Genomic DNA, 19,180 nt, shown 5'->3' with positions numbered 1-19,180 from the left:
AATCCTACCGATAAACTCACCATAAGAATCACCATTTGCCTTTGTAATAAACATGGGATTTTGAGGTTGTAAGGACTATGACTATGTGGTGGTCTCTGCTCGTGGGTGTCTGATTAGATGGAACAAGAACGGCCTACAGCACATTGCCAGTTTTGATTTTGGCTCTTCCAGAAGGCTGGGTGTAGGTGTCAGGAGGCATCTGGCCTAGCCAAGCTTGCAGTAGTTGTGGGCAGTTGGTGGCTATCAAGCATGTAAAATGTGCAAGTTTGTACACCCCAGCTCATCTTAAATGTCATCTGATTGGCTTGTGCTGGGGATTGGCTATGCCTTCATATTGAACTACGTTTTCAGCCCTTTTGCCTCTTGTTTATTTTTGTGGTTCAAGCATTCACACTGAGCTAGCTATATCCCTAGCCATTTTTTACTTTGAGACAAGATTTCATTCAATTGCCCTATTTGGTTTGAATTTGTAACCTTCCTGTTGTATGTACTACCATACCCCAGCTTTTTTTTTTTTTCCTCAGTATGGGGATTGAACTTAGGACCTTGTGTTTGCCAGGCAAATGATTATTCTACTGAGCTGTCTCCGCGGGCCCACCCCCCTTCTTATTTTGAGACAGGATCTCTGAGTTATTCTCAGTATCCTTAAATTTTTCAATCTACTGTCTCGGTCTCCCCAGTAGCTGGGGGCTATAGGTAGGCAGGTGCTACCACACCCAGCAGCCTTTTCTTTTTGTATGTATTTAGTACAGGGTCTCACTACACAGATTGGACTCTAGTGATTCTCCTGTTTTCAGCTCAGGCTCAAATCGCCTGTCTCAGTGTACCCTGGGGGGCAGGGCTGGCACAGGTTGAACCTCGGTCCCTGTGTCTGCCTAAGCAAGTGCTTTAATCCACTGGCTGGCCCTTGTTTGTTTTGAGGCAGGGTCTCAATATGTAGCTCAGGCTAGCCTCAAATTTAGCAATCCTGCCTCTGGAGGTGGGGTGCTTTTTGAGACTGCCATTGAGCCTGGCCTTGAGCTCACTTACTGTATCCCAGGCTGGTCTCAAATACACAGTGATCCTCTTGCCTCAACCTGCACAGTGCTGGGATCACAGGCCTGTACCACCATGCCCCACTTATTTTTAAGGCACTGTCTCACTGTGTTACCCGGGCTGACCTTAAACTCCTGGCCTCAAGGATCCTCTTGCCTCAGCTTTCTTAGTGTGGGGTCTGGAGTACAGGGCACCACACCCGGCCCACTGCTATCTTACTGGCAGGAAGAACAGAGGAAGTGTACAAGGTCAGTAGTAATCTATTAATACAAAGAAACCAAGGACAGACTGCCTGGATAGGATCTGTGGAGTCAGCAGCTGAGAGCAAGGGCTGTGCCTGGTTTGAGTTTTTGTTCTACTTATTTTTTGAAGTAGGGTCTTGCTACACAATTGACATTGGTCTTCAGTTCATTGTATACTCCAGCCAGGCAGGTCTCAACAGGGATCTTCCTGCTTCAGCCTCTGGGATTATAGGTTTATAAATGTATTGCTATACCTGGCCAAAAAGTTTTGTATTTTGTGGCACTAGGATTTAAATTTAGTAATTTTTGTTTGGCAGTGCCAGGGATCAAACTTGGGACCTTGTGCTTGCCAGGCAAGCACTTAATTCCACTGAGCTATCTCCCTGGCCCCCAGGATTTAAATTTAGAGCCTTTACACTGAGCTACATTTCTAGTCTTTATAATTTGGTGTTTTGAGACAGGTTAATTTAGGTGATCCTCCTGCCTCAGCCTTCAGCCTTCAGAGTGCTGGGACTACAGCCTCACAGGTCTGTGCCTACATTTTATTTATTTTTTTATACAAGGTCTTGCTGCACAGCTCAGACCTATAGTGATCAGTCTCCCCAGAGCTGGGATTACAGGCGTGTGCCACCATGCCTGAGGTTCCAGGGGTGGCTCTGCATGTGGCACCAGAATCAAACTTGGTCCTTGATTTTGCCAGGCAGGCACTTAGACCACTAAACTATATCCCAGCTCAGCAAGATTGTACTTTTGAGACAAGGTTTTGGTAAGTTGCCCAGCTCGTGGGCAATAGCTGGCAGTACATTGCTCTGGAATAACTTGCCTTTAGGAAGTAACATTGACCTGGGCAATCACTAAGGCTGTTGATACCATATTAGGCAGCCACAGTGTCCAAAAGGCCTGTCCCTGTCCTACAGCACTCAGCTTGGGGGGCCATCTGCTTAGAGTAGTCCACTTTTGAGAAGTACAAGGCTCTGGGGCCCACCAAGAGTTCCCGACCCAGTCCCATGGGTTAGTGGGCTCTGGGGCATTGACATCTGAGCCAGGGTCAGTTGGAACAGTCTGACCATTAACTTCATTCTGTTCTTTTTTGTTTTCCTTCGCACTGGAGGCTGAGCCCAGGGCTTTTTTCCAGCTATAGTCATGTTTAATTTTGAGACACAAGCCTACTAGGTGACTGTGTCACCCAGGCTGGGTTCAAACTTTGTGATCCTCGTGCCCCAGCCTCCCAGAGGGCTGAGGTTACAAGTGTGCTGATGGCAGCACTCTGTTTTCTGATGGCTTTCTTTGCTTGCCTGTGCCCCTTCACTTCTGCTATGCCATGCGCTGGGGACACTGCAGTGACCATACCAACTTCCTGCCTTCCAAGCAGTCTCAAAATGGTTTTGCTGGAGGAGGAGGAGTTGGGGTGGAAGTGATTTATTTTGCAGCCTTGGGGCCAGAGGAAGTCTGAACTGCACTACTGAGATGGTGGAAATCTTCTAGACTCAGCCTTTGCAGACAGCTGGAGGACTGGCTTGAATGTCAATTGAGAATTTTTTTTTTTAATTTTATTTATTTGTGTGTGTGTGTGTGTGTGTGTGCGCGCGCGCGCGCGCGCGCGTGTGGCCAGCTCAGCCCACCAGGGGGCGGGCTGGCATGTGGTGCTGGGGGATTGAACCGCAGTCCCTGTGCTTTGCTAAGCTTGTTCCAAGTAGGTGCTTTAGACCACTGAGCCATCTCACCAGCCCCGTCAATTGAGAATTGAGGGGAAAGTGTCAGATTCCTGTCCAGTGGCCTGGTTGGTACATAGCTGGCCTTCCCGAGGCAGGAGCCTTACAGACTTCAGGTGCGCTGGAGACCTGTGTGGCCCCAACACTGGGCTGTGTGAGACAGCACTGACCAAACCCCCAGAAAAGGAGGAGGCTCCCTGGGCACCAGTGAGGTGCCAGCTTAAGCTTCCTAGGGTGGGTCTTCACAATGCCCCAAAGTAACACAGGAGTACCCTTGTTACTGGATGAGCAAACTACCCTGGTGGGAGGGAAAAAAAAAAAAAAAATGTCCTCTAGCTCTGCAGGTTTTGTGTTGGAGCTAATTTGTGCAACAGGTAAGAGGGCAGTGAGCACCACCCTTTATTTTGAGACTAGATCTCATTGTGTTGGTGGACTTGTGAGGCCTGCCTCTTAATTCCTGGGCTTAAGTGCCCCTCCTGCCTCAGCCTCCAAGTTCTGGGGCTACTGTCACACACCACTGCAACAAGATCACCCTTTAGATGTTAGCTGTGGCCCAGCAGGCAGCTGATGCTTGGCCAGCAAGAAGGGCAGGCCTTAGGGAGACTGGGAACTAGGTCCACAGCAGGGGTAGGAGTTGGGCCAGAGGGAGGCATGGAATTCACAGACACCCAGAGGAGGGGTGGAGCCAGGTAAGCTTGGGGCCTATGGTTTTCCTACAAGGTTCAGAGACTTCATTGAGGCTCCCAGCTCTTCTCTAGAAGCACAGCTGGGACACATCTGGAGAGGGAGCCTGCCTCTCCTTAGCCACTCCTGCCTTAGAGTAGATGGCCCCTTCTCCCTCCCTGCCTCCTCAAATACCGGGAATTCCGGGCGCTGCTGGGAGCCCAAGTCAGGCTGGGAACTTGTCTTCAGCCGGGAATGTGCAGCTGGGGGTGGCTGGGAATGTGCGGCCAGGATGGAGGAGGGGAGGGCCCGCCTCAGTCCTGACCCTTGAAGGCCTCAGTGAAGTCTTTGCTCACCGTAGGCTAAGGCGGCCACCTCAGCTACTGTGGCCTCCAGGATGCGGCTCAGGCCCTCGTGAACAGTAGTCATTCAATAAACAAGTGGAAGCTACCAGCTAACATTTATTGAGCTAGGCGTGTACTGATGGCCTAACTTGGGGCCAGAATCCCGTGGGCCCCAGGGAGCAACAGGCTATACACTCACCTCACGTGGCCTTGAGCTCCTAGTGGTAAGGGCACCTTGGCTCTGGACAGGCACTCAACCAATCTAAGCACAAACTTGAGTGAGGTTGCAAGGCTTTGCCCATCCCTGCCCTCCCTAGTTGTACTGGTGGGTCCCTTTCTCCAAATCTCTTTCCTGCCTCAGAGAAACTAAAAAAGCTATCCTCATGGGAGCTGGGGGTGCAGCTCAGCAAAGAGTGCTTGTCTAGCACACAGGAGGCTGTGGGTTTGATCCTCAGCACCAACCAAAAAACAAAACAACAGAAACACACCATCACTTGCCTTTTAGGGATATTGTGAAGACCCAAATTAAGTTCATAGAAACCCTGACTGGAATTCTCATGGTATGCAGCTAGTTCAGTCAGCTTTTTGCCACTACCCAGTTGCTAACATTCAGATTCCCAGGCTCTGCTCTGGAGGTTCTGATTCAATAGGCCTAGTATAGGTAGGGAATGTGACTGGAATGGATTCCCTAATCCAGGTCCATCTGGGAAGTGAGAGGGTACACTCAGTCGATGATGGGGGCACTCCCAGGGAACAAGCAGTGTTTTTTTTTTTTTGGCAGAACTGGGGATTGAACTCACATCCCTGCACTTGCCAGGCAAGTGCTTATTCCACTGAGCCATCTCCCTGGCCCCAAGCAGTGTTATTTTGTATGCAAGAGGCTAAGGAAAGTCACACGCCAAGGAGAAAAGGTGGGACTTGAATTCACAACAGAGCAAGGTCTTCTTGAATTGAAAGATTAGTGTGCTAACATACAAGATGTTAAATACTTGACAGAAGCAGCTGATACTACCATTCTGCTGCTTAAATTATGGTCCTTACTGAGTGCACCATTTCAGGAAGGAGGGGCAAAAGGGTCCCACCATAAAAGCCTTTTGTCTATGACCTGAATTACTTTGTGGGAGGGAGTATGTTAAGGAATTGTTGCAGTCCCAAAGGAGGGGGTGAAGGATGTGTGTGTGGGTGGGGCACAAGAATTGGGATATTCATGAGGATGTGGGGAGAGGACTGAGCCCCAAGACTGGTCTACCCTGGTATTAGCATGGAACGGTCTCTGAAGTTCTGTAGTATCAAGATCAGAATCCAAATGAAGGATGGGCTGCTGGATCTGGAAATGGGTGAATGAGGGACAAAACGTGATGGGATGGTACAGAATGGAGATGGACAGGTAGGACAGATGAAAGGGCCGATGGAGGAGTGGAAAGCCACACGGGGTAGGAATGTTGGATAAGCAAGCCATATAAGTCAGAGAGAGTGGTACACATCTGAAATCCCGGCACTCGGGGAGCTGAGGCAGGAGGATCATCGAGAGTTTGAGACTAGCCTGGGCTACAAAATGAGCTCAAGGCCAGTCCGAACTGCATAGTGAGGCCATCACAGAAAAAACAAAGCAAGGCATATAGATAAGGCAGTAGCTTGGAAGCCAGTTCTACACCAGAGGGGAAGCCAGAGGAACAGCTGTGCATGAGATGGCTAACTGTGGGACACAAGATAGACACCCAGTAAGTTGCTAAAGAGAATGAATTTCAAGGGGTCCACCTGAAGCAAACCCCCTACTTCCCATTTTCTGAGATAGGGTTTTGCTATATAGTTCAGGCTGGCCTTGAACTTGGAGACCCTCCTCCCTCAGCCGCTCCAGTGCTGGGATAATAGGGCTTTTTTTGTTTTTTTTTTCTTCAGACCTGGATATGAACCTAGCACCTTGCACTGGTTGGCAACTGCCCTTCCACTGAGCCATCTCCCCAGCAGGAAGACTTAACCTGGATTTCCCAATAAGCAGTTTGCGAACACCTTGAAATTACATACACTGAAATTACTAGGTCTGCTTCTAGTAATCCTCAAAGACTTGGAGATCCCCCAAATTCTTAGACCCAGTGATCACACCACATCAGCTCTTCCCAGCCATCACATCTCAACACCCCATACACATTCCAAAGGGGAAAACACATAATTCTATGTTAACAAAATATTAATGATGTCCCTTCCCCATCCCTGTTGGTTCAGAGAAGGAAGGGCCATGTGTGAAAACAGGTCCAAGGGGCTAGACAGCTGCACCCACTTCTAGACCCATGTCAGGATTTTGGGTTGAAATTCTGGGAATGTTGTGACACTGGTATAAGTCCTTGTTTTTTGGGAAGCCTGACATCCTGGGTCACATGTGGCAAGGGCATCAGGAGCTCCCTGGGCCCTGTGAAGGCCCGTAGGCTCCTGGGTGGGGGGCTAAGAGAGCAGGGTGGTTCAACCTGACCTGGGCCTTGGCTGGCCGCAGTCGCCCACCACCTCCTACTTGGATGCTGACCGTGGTGGCATAGCTGAGCCGCCGGGCTGGGGCCGGTGGGGGCTGGAGCTGGGGTGGGGGTGAAGGTGCCCGAGATGTGGGAGCAGAGGACCAGGGCCCCCGGGAGGCTGAGGGGCCCTCTCCCCCAGGCCCCTGCCTGCGAGACAGGCTCTGGCTAATGTATGAGGCTGCCAGGTATCTAGAGAGGGCAGCTGCACTGGGGCCCAGGAGCTGACGAGTAGGGGGTGGGGGGCTGTGGGGTGGGGTCAAGTCTATAGACTCTGACCTGGCAACAAGAGAGACCAAGCAGCCTCCTGGTTTGGATAAAGCCCCAGTGATCTGAACTGGGGTAGGCAACAGGATATCCTCAGGCCTGCCTTGCTCTGGTAAAGCAGCAGCTGGGATGTTTGAGGATTCTTGCTGCCTGGACACAGCTGTGAGTTGGGGGGCCTGCATGTCTCCAAGGCCATGCTCCTGAGGCAGTGGTGTGGCAGTGGGGCCCTGGATGGCTGGGGGATCGTCCTGCTTGGGCAGAGAGGGCAGGGCTTGGGCTTGGATGTCTGTGAGGCCTTGGAGCTGGGGCAAAGGGTTGACAGCTGGAACCTGAATGTCCAGGGGGTCTTGAGATAAAGACGGAGGAGAGCTCGCTGGAATCTGACAGTCCACGTACCCTCCACGTTCAGGGAGAGGCAAGGCACCTTGAACAGGAATGTCTGGGAGGTCATGTGACAAGGGCAGCCAGGCACTGGATGGGATCTGACAGTCCAGGCTGCTTCCGTGCCCCAACAAAGGGCTGATGGCTTGGCCACAGACGGTGGCAGGGCACTCATCATCCCTGGAACCTCCTTCCTCAGCCTCTGGGATGTCCGCTGGGCTCTGGCTGTCTAACTGGCCTTCTTGCTTGGAGAAAGGGGTGGTGGTTAAAACTAAGACCTCAGAACAACTTCTCTGCTTGGGCATGGCTGGAATCTCAATGTCCTCATGGCATCCTTGCTCAGAAGGGCAGCTGGTAGACGGAACCTGTACATCCATGTCACTTCTATGCTCAGGCACAGGGGTGGCAGCAGGAACTTGGAACTCCAGGTGGCTTTGATCAGGCAACGTTGAAACAGATGGAAGCTGGATGTCTGGAGGGCCTCCTTGCTTGGGTGACATGGACGGTGCTGGGACATTCTGGAGTGCTCCTTGCTCAGGCAAGGCTGGAGGAGCCAGAATATGGGTGTCCAGTCGGCCTTGCTCAGGCAAACCTGAAGCATTTAGACTCTGGCTATCCACATGGCCTCTCTGCTTAGTCAAGGGTGTGGCAGCTTGAATACGGGCAGCAGGGCCCAGGGAGATAGACTGCTGGGCACAGGTCAGTGGGAAGGCCAACTCGCACACCAGCACGTGTCCGAAGGCAGGAAGGGGTCCTGTGTGCAGAGCAAAGAGGATGGAGTGAGGGCCAATGCCCCAGCCAGGGCCACCTCTGCCAACCATGTACCCAGAGCTCACCAGGCTCAGCCTGTTCCTGGGGTGGACAGGGTGTTGGCTGGGGCTGGGCCAGGACCCGTGGCCTGCGGCGGGGGGCATTGGCGGATGCCCGTGTCTCCGCTCGCTGCATCTGCTGGATCCGCTCACTGTAGAGCCGGGCTAGTTCTCGCACGCGGGACACTGCCCGATCCGAGTGCGGGGCTCCTGCCTTCCCACTCCCATCGCTTCCTCCCAGATCTGAATCCTCCAGTATCAGCAGTGGCTCTGGGAAGCCTGGCCGGGCCAGCTGCCCCTGCTCCAACGCCTGCCAGGCACTCCTGATTTCTGAGCAAGAACGGAATTCCAGCTCACCTGGGAATCCCTGAGCTTGGGTGATATCCTGGGGCCGGACATCTGGGACCGCCACCCCTTGTCCCTCCTCTGCCTGCCCAACCCTGCTCCCTGAGCTAGGCTCTCCCAGTTTTCCAGCACTGCTTCCTGGGAACAGTTCTCTCCTGGTGCTTGGTGCCTCAGCTGGCTCCAGTCGAGGTCTGGGGAACCAGGAGTCACAGGGGAGGGTGGGAGAATCAGAAAGACTGGGAATATCGGGGACATCAGGCATGGCTGGAAGGCAGGACATTTCAAAAACACTGGGAATGGCAGAGAGACTGGGATGATGGGGAACTTCGGGAATTTCAGGGAGGCTGGGTACGTCAGGAATCTTGGCAAAGCTGGGAATGTCAGGCATTTCAGCTGCACTGGAACTCTCAAGCCCCTCTAAGACGTGCAGTGGGGATGGCTCTCGTTCATCTGTCTCTAGCTCTTCCTCCTCTTCTTCTTCTGAAGAGTCTCGGCTGGGCAGGGCTTGGAATGTGAGGGCTTCGCTGTTGGCTGGCACCTGGGCATCTCCAGGGAACTTGGGAATATCATTGGGGGTGGGCTGTAGTGGACACAGAGAGAAGCCAAAAATACCAGGGTGGGCTGGCCAGCCTGTTCCCTGCTCGCTGCCTCCTGGAGCTCAGAGCCCCCGGAATGCCATGACAGGATGCCTAGCTCACCTCCAGATCCCGGAGGCCTCTCTGATTCAGCAGTTCCAGGATTTCTTCGGTGATTGAGGTTCCAGAGGGGTCAAGGGTGGGGGGCCCAGCATCCTCCAGGTCTTCAGGGAGTGCAGGACCTGACACGGGTGGCTGTGATTCTGAGGGGGCATAGAGCTCCCCTTCACTGCCAGCATGCTGTGCAGAGGAGAGGGGATGAAGGCGAGAAGCAGGAGGACCCTGAGCCTTTCCTTACCAGATGGGGTTTCTGAGTCTCAATGTCCCTCAACTTCTTCCAGTACTGGGGATTAAACTTGAAGGCCCTGGGTCTCATGCTAAGTGCTCTACCCACTGCTACACCTCTATCTAGCTGTTTATTGGTTTCAGCACTGCACATGGAACCCAGGGCCTTCAACCTGAGCTGTATCACAGCTCAGCTTTTTCTTTTGAAACAGGATCTCACTAAATTACTCAGCTGCTTGGGTGGGGCTTAAAACAGCTCTTCCTACCTCAGCCTCCTAAGTAGCTGGGATTACAGGCATGTGCCACTATACTCAACCCAATTCCTTCTTCTTTTTTTTGCAGAACCAGGGATTGAACTCAGGCCCTTGTGCTTGCCAGGGAAGTGCTTATTCCACTGAGCCATCTCCCCAGCCCTTCTCCTCTCTTAATTTATTTTCCTCTCCTTCTTTCCTTCTTCCTTTTTTTGTGGTAACCCTGCGCTTGCCAGGCAAGCACTTTTCTTTTCTTTTCTTGCGGAACCAGGGATTGGACTCAGGCCCTTGCGCTTGCCAGGGAAGCGCTTATTCCACTGAGCCATCTCCCCGGCCCAAGGCAAGCACTTTTCTACTGAGCTACCTCCCAGCCCACTTTTTCTTTCTTGAGACATTTCGACTATGCAGTTCAGGCTGGCCTTGAACTCCCTATGTAGCCCAGGCTGGCCTCAAATTCATGACAATATTCTTGCCTCAGCCTCCCAAGTACAGGAGTAGCCCACCATGCCCAGTCCAATCCTCTTTCTTATTCAGACCCAGGATTTTGGAACTTAAGCTTGTTCTCCATCAGACCCAAAGAGGCCAGGTTCTCAGATTCTACTCAGGTCATTTCTTACCTTGAATATAGTCTTCTCTGGGGACAGACAAGAAGAGAAAAGTCAGTGAGATGCAAGAGTGCGCGTTACTCCTTATAACTTACAAACTACCTCCTCCCCATCCATCTTGGGTAACCCCGGGGGGAAGTGGGGGAAAGACAGACAGACAGACAGACAGACAGACAGACAGACAGACAGACAGACAGGAGCCAGTCACTGACCGTTCTGTGGAAACTCAACAAAAGAGTCCTTCACTGGCTCTGGGGAGGACAGAGTTATGTCAGCAGCCCGTATCTGCCTGAGTGCCCGGCTCACCTTGGGTGCAAACTCACCAGACTGTCTGCGGCCACGGCGGCTACTGGAGGGTCCTGGAGACGGCGCTGCAGCAGAGGCAGGGACAAGTGGTCAGAAGCCGAGCTCTAGGTACTGGGGGGAAGGGGCACATGCACCACCCCATCTCATTTACCTGTGTTCCTCCGGCCAGGGGTGAAACTTTTAGTATCTTGAGGTCGAGGAGACCCGAGTGGGGGCGTTGGGGGTTCTGAGATAGGCTTACTTTTCGGAGCACCTGGGAGGAGAGTTTTGGGGCTAACAGCCTACTTTTTCCCTCAAAGTAATTCTTCTGAGCATCCTCCCAGCCCAAGTCCCAACTCACAGTGCAGGCTGTTTTCAAGGAGGACTTGTTTTGCCTGAAACAGACAAGGATGAGTGTTGGGGGGCTGGCCCCAAGCACCATGGCCATGCCCATGAATGGCTGCTTCCACATCGGGCCAGCACTGTGGCTGACGAAGGCCCAGAGAGGTTAAGTTACTTGTCCAAGGTCACAATGTGGAAAGAATGGTAGAGACAGGGTCCAAACTCAGACTCCTAAGTACCTGGGATTACAGGCATGTGCCACTACACTCAGCCCAATTCTTCTTCTGCACTCTTAATAATCATGTTAAAAAAAAAAAAAAAAAAGTGTCTGTGTACTCTTAGGGTCTTTAACACTATTGGGGGATTCCCTGGCACTCCCTACTGTGGTAGGCGCTCTACCTTAGCTGGGATGGAAGCAGGGTGGTTCTCAAAGAAGAGGCGCTGAAGACAGTGAATCCACAGTCTTTTTTCTTCTTGGTTCTTGGCCTGGGGGGCAAGTGGGTAGGTGAGTGGATCTAGGCAGCCAGGAGTGGGGGTCCAGGTTGGGGGTGTCTGCAGGGCCAGCCCCACCTGCGCTCACCTGCAGTAGGTGCCTATGCTTGGGAATGGTCAGGTCAGACACCTTGAACCCCAGAGGGTCTCGAGGGCTCTCACTCACACTCAGGTTACAGCACTGGGGGGCAGGAGGACAGTAAGCTCAGAGCTCAGCCAGGAGGCAGATCTCGGTTCCCTGCCCCAGCCTCCCAAATACAGTAGAGCACCATGACACTGACCCCCACCAGCCAGGCTCTGCTCTTGCCCTCAGGAGCCCCCTTCTTCATCATATAGAGGGTCCTGCTGCTCCCCATGAAAACACTGCCTTGGGGCTGGGAAGATGGCTCAGTAGAATAAGTGCTTGCCTGGCAAGCCCAAGGGCCTGAGTTCAATCCCCAGTTCCGCAAAAAAAAAAAAAAAAAAAAAAAAGAAAAGAAAAGAAAGAAAGAAAACACTGCCTTGTGGGCACATCTGCCTCTTTCCTGCAGGCCTCAGTCCTACATGACTTCTTAATTTTTTTTTTCTCTTTTTCTTTCCAGTGCTAGGGACTGAGTCTTACAGGTACAAGGGAAGCAAGCACTTTATCACTGATCTACATCCCCAGTGTCCTAGCTCTTGTTTTTTATTTATTTATTTGAGACTGTTTTATTATATTGTTCAGGCTGGCCCTGAGTTTACTTTGTAGCCCAGACTGGTCTTGAACTCACAACGATCCTCCTGCCTCAGCCTCCCAAGAGCAGGGATTACAGATGTGTGACACCACACCTGGCTTCTAGCCCTTGCTTTTTATTTATTTATTTTTTATACATTTGGTACAGGGTCTCACTACACGGCTCAGACTTGTGATCTTCCTGTTTTCAGCATCTCCAGTGCTGGGACTGTGGATGTTCTACTACTACAGTCTTAGTGGTCGGCTCTGTGCGCCGAGCCCAGGGGCTGGGCCTGTGTGGCATGTGTTGCTGGGGATCGAACCCCAGTCCCTGTGTTTGCCCTTGTTTTTTTTCTTTTGCGGAACTAGGGATTGAACTCAGACTCTTACGCTTGCCAGACAAGCACTTATTCTACTGAGCTATCTCCACGGCCACTTGCCCTTGCTTTTGAAAGTCTCATTAAATTCCCCATATTGGACACAATTTCTCACCCTCCCACTTCAGCCTCCCAGGCTTCCACGATCTGCATTACCACATCTAGTCCATTACTGCTCTGGTTTTTAGTATTGGGAATCCAACTCAGGACCTTGCTCTTGCCAAGCAGATGCTTATGCAGGCTGAGCTACTTCTCCGGCCCTTTCTTTCATTTTTTTTTTTTTAATGACAGAGTCTCACTATGTAGTTCAGACTGGCCTTGAACTCACAGCAATCTACTCAGCCTTACCCCCAATTCCTAGAACTTTAGAAACTGTGACTCTTTCAAGCCAGGCTGTCCCTAGTTCATCCCTCTAGGCACAGGAATACAGAATACGCCTTGTAACAGTGCAGCCCTGCACCATCCCCAAACTCACAAAGATATGGCCCTTGTACGTGTATTCGGGGCCCCGGCGCTTGGCCACGAGCAGCATCCGTGAGAACAGGAAGAGCAGTCGCTCACCCCCTCGAAGCCGAGGACCACCCCCTCCACCACCTCGGAAAGCACCTTCCAGCACCAGTTCCCCAAAAGCACTGAGCTCCGGGCCAGTCCAGCCTCCTAGTCGCCGCTGCACCTCCTGCAGGGATCCCACCAGGCACAAAGATAGGTATGCGTGAGTGGCACAAACGGACAGGACAAGATAGGGGGTTGGTGACAGGGACATGCTGACTGAGCCAACTCCCAGGCCTTGAAACACTGCCCCATCCTCCTCATGGCCCCAGCAGCTAGCCTCGCCTCCCGCCCCACCCCAGGCCACCTGGAGGCGTGCTGCATGCTCCTGCTTGCGCTTCATGTCATTGATGTACCAGGCAACTGCTGTCATGGACACAATGGCTTCCTCTACCATCTCACGGCCTCCAGCACCCGGGCCTTCTGCCCAGTGCTTGCCTAGTTCCTGCCAGCAGCACCAGGCACACAGGGAGGAGAGGAAAAGGGGAAGGGTGGTCAGAATGAGAGGGACAAGACAGAAATGCTCAGGGAGAGGCGGAGACTGTAGGATCCCAGGTGCCAATCCTCTCTGTCAGAAAGGCCCAACACCACCACTGGCCCAGTTTCTAGGGCTCAGATGGCTGCCCTGGGGCACAGTTTAGCAGAGAAAGGCAGAAGAAAAGTCTCAGGCCTAGGCCAGGGAGATGGCTCAGTGGAATAAGCGTTTCCCTGGCAATTGCAAGGGCCTGAGTTCAATCCCTGGTTCTGCCAGAAAAAAAAAAAAAAAGAAAGAAAAGTCTCAGGCCTTGCAGGCCTCTTGGACCCCCCTCTTGAAGCAACAGCAGGTGACGGAGACGAGGAAACCCACCCACCCTACTTCCAGCCAGGCCCCCAAGGGCCAAAGCTGACCTGCAGCAGCAGATGGTACTTGAGGATGCGTTGAACAGGTTTCAGCAGGAAGCTCTGCAGGGGCAGTGAGTGACGAAGTTGGGCCTGGCGTTCCTGCAGCCACAGGGCTGCTGGCGGGGACAGTGACAGCTCCCGGAGCAGGGCCAGGGAGCTGGAGGCACAGCACACATCATCAGGGGCTGGCAGCTCCAGCGGGTAGGGCTGGGAGGCGTTTGCGAGTGGCCAGGGTTTTGGGACAATCAGGGTCAGGGTTCAGGGGAGGGAGGGAGAGGTCAGTCAGCATCCTGGTCTGGCAGGGATGACACTGGGGGAGGGTGGCAGGGCAGAGGAGGGAGGGCTGGGACACCAGCTCAGGGCTCAGCCTGGGGCCCAGGGGCGCCCTGCCCCTCACCTGGGATAGTTCATGCAGTATAAAGTGTAGATGTCAAAATCCTCGCTCTGCGGAGGACATGGCAGTCAGGGAGACCCCAGGTCCCGGCTCCCCTACCCACTGCAGCTTGCCCAGGCTGCTGACCCCTGCTCAGCCTCTCCCAGCCCAGCCCGCCTCTGCTCGCTCACCCTGTGCACAAAGCACTCAGCGATGCCCCCAGCGCTGCTGCTGCTCTCCAGGTCCTCCAAGAGCTCACTGTAGGGGACAGAGTGTGAGCACCAGCCCTGCCTCCATGTCACCCCAAGGGAGGACTCCAGGGGATGTCCCAACAGCCTGCGGGCCTGGGGGTGCTCAGCAATCTCTAGGCTCCCTAAACAGACATCATGTCCCTCTCGAGCAAAGGTCTCTGATCGCTACATGGGAGACTAAAACCTCCTCAGATGTGTCTGGGGCCAACTTCATGATCCCTCAGCATGAGAGCCTGTCACAGCTGCTAGGAGCTGGGGTGAGAGGCCACCTGCTTCCCACAAAGGCCACTGTGGCCCTAGGGATGATCCTAAGATCCTGCAACCTCTTCCAGGGACTCAGAGCAACACAAGCCCTGACAACCTTCGCATGACGGTGACCAATCATCCTGCTTTGTCCAAAGCCAAATAATGTCCCTGGATGACAGGCCTGGAGGGATAAAGTTGGGAATGTCTTGGGTAAACCAGAATAAGGTAGGCACACAAATGCTCATGTGGTCATGACCTGTGGACACCATGTGACTCTCAGATTCATCATGAGCCCAGAACTGCGATGTCACTGAGACTCCATCCTGATGCCAGGCCCTATCCCCAACTGCGGACCTCATCTGCTGTCACCCCGCCCTGATGGAGAGCCCTCACTCTGTGCCATGATCTCTGTCTGGGGTCACCATGCCCCACACACTAGCCTGAAGAGGAACTAAAGGGTTTCAAGATTTTATTTTTTTGGTGGTACTAGGATTGAACCCAGGGCTTTCATACTGAGCTACACCCCTAGCCCTTTTAAACATGTTTATTTTGAATCTTTGCATTTTTTTCTTTCATTTTACTTATTTGATACAGGATCTCACTAAGCAGCTGAGACTTAATAGTGAATCTCCTATCTCAGTCTCCCCAGCACTGGGACTATAGGTGTGTGCCACCATGCCAGGCTTTGGGGCCATCAGATCAAACTCAGGTCTTTGCACTTGCCAAGAAGGCATTTAGACTGCTGAGTTATCTTCCCAGCCCTAAAAGTTTTTATTTTGAACAGGGTCTTGTCAAGTTGCCCAGGTTGGGCTCGAACTTGTGATCTCAGCTCCCACAGTGCTGGAATTACAGGTGTGTACCACTATGGACATTGCAGTTCCCAGGTTTAGGTTAGGACAAAGCCCCCTGAGCCCTGAGTGGCCAGCATCCCTTCTTGTCCCATCTGCCCCTAACCTGCTGAACTCGTAGATGTCCTCGATGTTGGCAAACAACGTGCCCACCTGCTCCATGCTCAGCCCCAGGACGCCGCCATCCTGCAGAGGGCCTAGGTAGTCCTGCAGGGATGACTGGGTCATCAGGGCCAAGGGCCTGGCCACCCACTTGGCCCTGGGTCACCTGCCCACCTCACCTCCACGATGCTGCGGAGGTCCCGGACGTAGGCCCGCTCTGTCTCCACGATCTCTCGGGCCACACGCTCTAGCCTTGAGGGTTTTGCTGAGCCCAGGATCCCCACAGGTGACAGATGCAGGCGGATAGGAGGCCCTGGAAGGGGCTCTGGTCTGGAGGCTGAACATACTGGGGTGGGCCCTGGGGCTGGGTCCCCTTCAGAGCCCACAGTGCTCAGAGATGTGGAGCTCCCAGAACCTCGTGGGGAGGCCATGGCGGGGGCTGTGGGACATGGAGTAGGAGGTCAAGTTCCACTGCCCATGGCCTCCACACACCCACACCTGGCTAGCACCTTCCCACAGGTTCCCTCCTCTCCAACCATACTGCCTCCCTCCAGCCCTGTACTCTCCTATCAGAGTTCTCCCAGGGCTTCAGACCTCTAATTCACTTCCACACATCAGCAGGGAGATCTTTATTAATCTTCCCATCTGATTCTGTCATCCCCAAGAGTACAACCCCTTGAGGATAACACCCCAAACTCCTCAAATCAGTGCAGTGCGACAACAGGCTACCTCTCCAGCCAGCTGTCTTCTGTCATCTCATCCTACTCCCCCCGCCCACCACCCTCCAGTCACACTCAACTTTTCTGTTATCTAAAGCACTGGCTCTGGACCTTTGCACACACTGTTGCACGGATGCAGAACGCTCTTCCCTGTCTTTGCCCAACTCCTTGAGGCCTAACCTGGCAAGGAGTGTTTCCTTTCACAGCCGTGAGCACTGCACCCCAAACCTGCCCCTCTGCACTGTCACTGCTAGGGAACGTTCAAGTTGGGACCCTGTGAGGGTGGGGCACAGCTGTCACCCTGCATTGCCAGCACTGCACAGCCCCAAAAGGCTACAGGATGGCTGGAGGAAAGATCAAACGCCCATGGCTCCACCCATGCTTCCGCAGCCGCTCACCTGTCGGAGTCCCACACACAGCTGGGCAGTCACAGGCTTCGCCTCTGTGGCCACATCCGAGGCCGGGTTTGGATAAGCCCAGTCCGCGGGCTCCCTCAGGCATGGCTGAGTGACACAACAGCCACCTGCAGAAAGTCCCCTTGTTGGGTAGTGAACCCACAGGCTTTCTCGCCTCTCAAACTCATAGATGGGATGCTGGGAATTAGGAGACCAATCTAAATCCAGGGAGGGACCCCCCAGGAGCCACTAACGGGGAGGAGGATCATAGGCAAATTGACAGAGCGAGGGAGACAAGCCAAGAACCTAGAAAAGAAGATGGAAAGGTTGAGACAAAGAAAAGCAAAAAAGAGCAAGAGTCGAAGAAGCCAGAGTCCTGTGTCCCCGGCCTTAGGCTCAAGGATCCTGGGAACATCTACACTCTGGCTGGAGCGCAGGGCGAGGGGCAGGGCTGGGAAAAGCTGTGGGCGGGAGGCCGCGGGGTCCCAGGGGAGGGCGGAGGCTGGGGGACCGGATGCCAGGGTCCTGCAGACGGTTCCCTCCCCCGCCGAGGGCTGCGCCCTGAGGCACTGGCCCAGAGCCTCCACCCCCTTGCACGGGTCCCGCCGCGACTCGGCCGCCGTCCCGCCGCCGATGCCTCCCCCGCGCCTTCTCACCAGCCCGGGTCCCGGATCCCGCCGGCGCCGCGCTCGCCCGCCGGCACGCCCCCTCATTGTTCAGCCGCGCAGCGCCGCCCCCTCCCCCAGCGCGGCCCCTCGCCTCCCCGGGAGCCGCCCGCGTCGGGGCGCGGAGCCGGGTTCCAGGTCTGCTGGATTGCAGTCCCTAGGGAGGGCAGTGCGCAACCGGGACCCTGGGGCGTGAGCTTCGGGCTCTCAGGCTTCAGGAGCCGGAATCGCGCTCACTGGGAGTGAGGTCCAGTAGTCTGAATTTCTTGGGTGTTCTAAGTTGGAGATGCTGCGAGCCTCAACTCTTCAGACTCAAATGGAGGCGATGGGAACTCAAATTCCTGAGTCTGTAGGTAGGGCCGTTAGGGGGGCGGGTTCCGGAGTTCCCCTAACTTTAGGAGAAGGGATCAAATCACCTCGAAGCGGGAGCTCACGGGGTCCCAAACTCCTGAGTCCCCTAGAAATGGGAGACGTAGCAGCCCTAAACAGACTTGTTTGGACGCTAGAGGTCCGAACCCCAAGTTCTTCTAACTCGAGGGTTTCTTGCAGTCGGATTTCTGGGAGCCGCTTGAGGGAAATACAGTTCTGGATCCTGAGTTCTTCATAAAGGGATGCGCAATACTCCCCTCTCCAGGGTCCCACGGGGGCTGATGTGTCGGACTCTTGCCTCCTCCTGGAGGGGGCGCTGGGCACCTGAGGGTCCTTTAACCCAGATGCGGGGATCTGGTCTTGGAGATCTCTCTGGACGCGGTACAGAAAGCTCGGTCGCTTGGGTCCAAAAGACCCCTTATCCTCTGGGGTGGGTTGCACCCGGCTCTGGTGGCAGCAGTGGGCGGGACAGTCGGGTCCCAGCTGGGGGGGGCGGTTGCCCGAGGTTTCCCATCCCCCTGCGGCCAAGGCTCATATCCTGTTCCCGCCCGCGGGGGGGAGGGGCCGCCTTCCGGCCTGCAGGGCTACGAAGGGTTAAGACCCCGCCTCCCTAGTTCTGAATATTCAAGAGGAGGTGTGTCCTCTGGCAGGCCATTGCCCCACATTCCAAGCAGCTCTAGCCGTTTTCCCTTTTACAGCAAGAGCCTGTGAAGCGTGAGAATCCGGAACTAGTCATCTTCTTTCTCTTATTGGTCAACGAAAGATTCTATTTGTATATCCAATCCAGGTTGGAGCTGTCCAGTGGTCACGTGCTTATGAGTAACTGAAGGACTCAGCTGCAAGAGGGTGCGGCTGAAGCTCCAGTGGCGCAATCGGTTAGCGCGCGGTACTTATATAACAGTGCGGGCGGAGCGATGCCGAGGTTGTGAGTTCGATCCTCACCTGGAGCATGACTTTTCTTTTTAATTTGTATTTTTTTTTTTTTTTCCGTTTTGAATCTCTCTCTCTATATTTTTTTTGGCAGAACCAGGGATTGAACTCAGACCCTTGCGCTTGCGCCTATTCCACTGAGCCATCTCCTCGGTCCCTAAATTTATATTTATAAACTTATGATTTATAAGCAAAAGAAAGTATCTACATCTCTTAAAGTAACACTTTCATCTGAATTTTTGGGCTCAGTCGTCTCCGCTGGTGAACACTGGAGTATTGTTTTGTGGGAAGTTGACGTTCCATTTCTGTACACCAGGGGGCAGTATTACATCTCATTAGGTAATCTGACCATCAAATTGAGTTTCTAGATCTCAGTTTAAGACTTTTATTTAAGTGCCTGCTTAAGCAAAGTAGGCTCAGAATTCCGTGGTTCGATCCCCAGACCCTCATGCTTTAGCAGACCTGCCCTTAAGGCATCCTGAGCCGGCCAATTAAAATAAGAAAAATCCTTTTGAACTTAAAAAAAGAGAAAAGAAAAGAAAAAGGAGCTGGGGAGATAACTCAGTAGAATAAGCGCTTGCCTGGC

At 53.6% G+C, this 19,180-nt stretch overlaps 1 protein-coding gene and 1 non-coding gene across 2 annotated transcripts; one reads left to right on the top strand and one right to left on the bottom strand.

The window, feature by feature from the left end:
• Positions 1-4,584: 4,584 nt before the first annotated feature.
• On the bottom strand, positions 4,585-17,237 carry Plekhg2 (pleckstrin homology and RhoGEF domain containing G2). The gene is given in 19 exon segments (XM_023721542.1): positions 4,585-6,432; positions 6,434-7,902; positions 7,985-8,882; positions 9,001-9,177; positions 10,091-10,107; positions 10,291-10,329; positions 10,402-10,449; positions 10,536-10,637; positions 10,725-10,758; positions 11,105-11,191; positions 11,286-11,378; positions 12,741-12,941; positions 13,122-13,259; positions 13,703-13,853; positions 14,094-14,140; positions 14,261-14,327; positions 15,521-15,621; positions 15,696-15,955; positions 16,634-17,237. Coding segments are annotated over 19 exon segments (4,188 nt in total). The 5' UTR covers positions 16,737-17,237; the 3' UTR covers positions 4,585-6,276.
• Positions 17,238-18,521: 1,284 nt separating this feature from the next.
• Trnai-uau lies at positions 18,522-18,614 on the top strand. Its single transcript is given in 2 exon segments — positions 18,522-18,559; positions 18,579-18,614. It is a non-coding gene; the product is annotated as a tRNA-Ile (tRNA).
• The last annotated feature ends 566 nt before the right edge of the window (positions 18,615-19,180 follow it).

This window comes from Octodon degus, unplaced genomic scaffold (genome assembly GCF_000260255.1).
Source record: "Octodon degus isolate 3935 unplaced genomic scaffold, OctDeg1.0 scaffold00083, whole genome shotgun sequence".
NCBI classification, from domain to species: domain Eukaryota; kingdom Metazoa; phylum Chordata; class Mammalia; order Rodentia; family Octodontidae; genus Octodon; species Octodon degus.
This window is presented reverse-complemented; position numbering and strand designations above follow the sequence as displayed.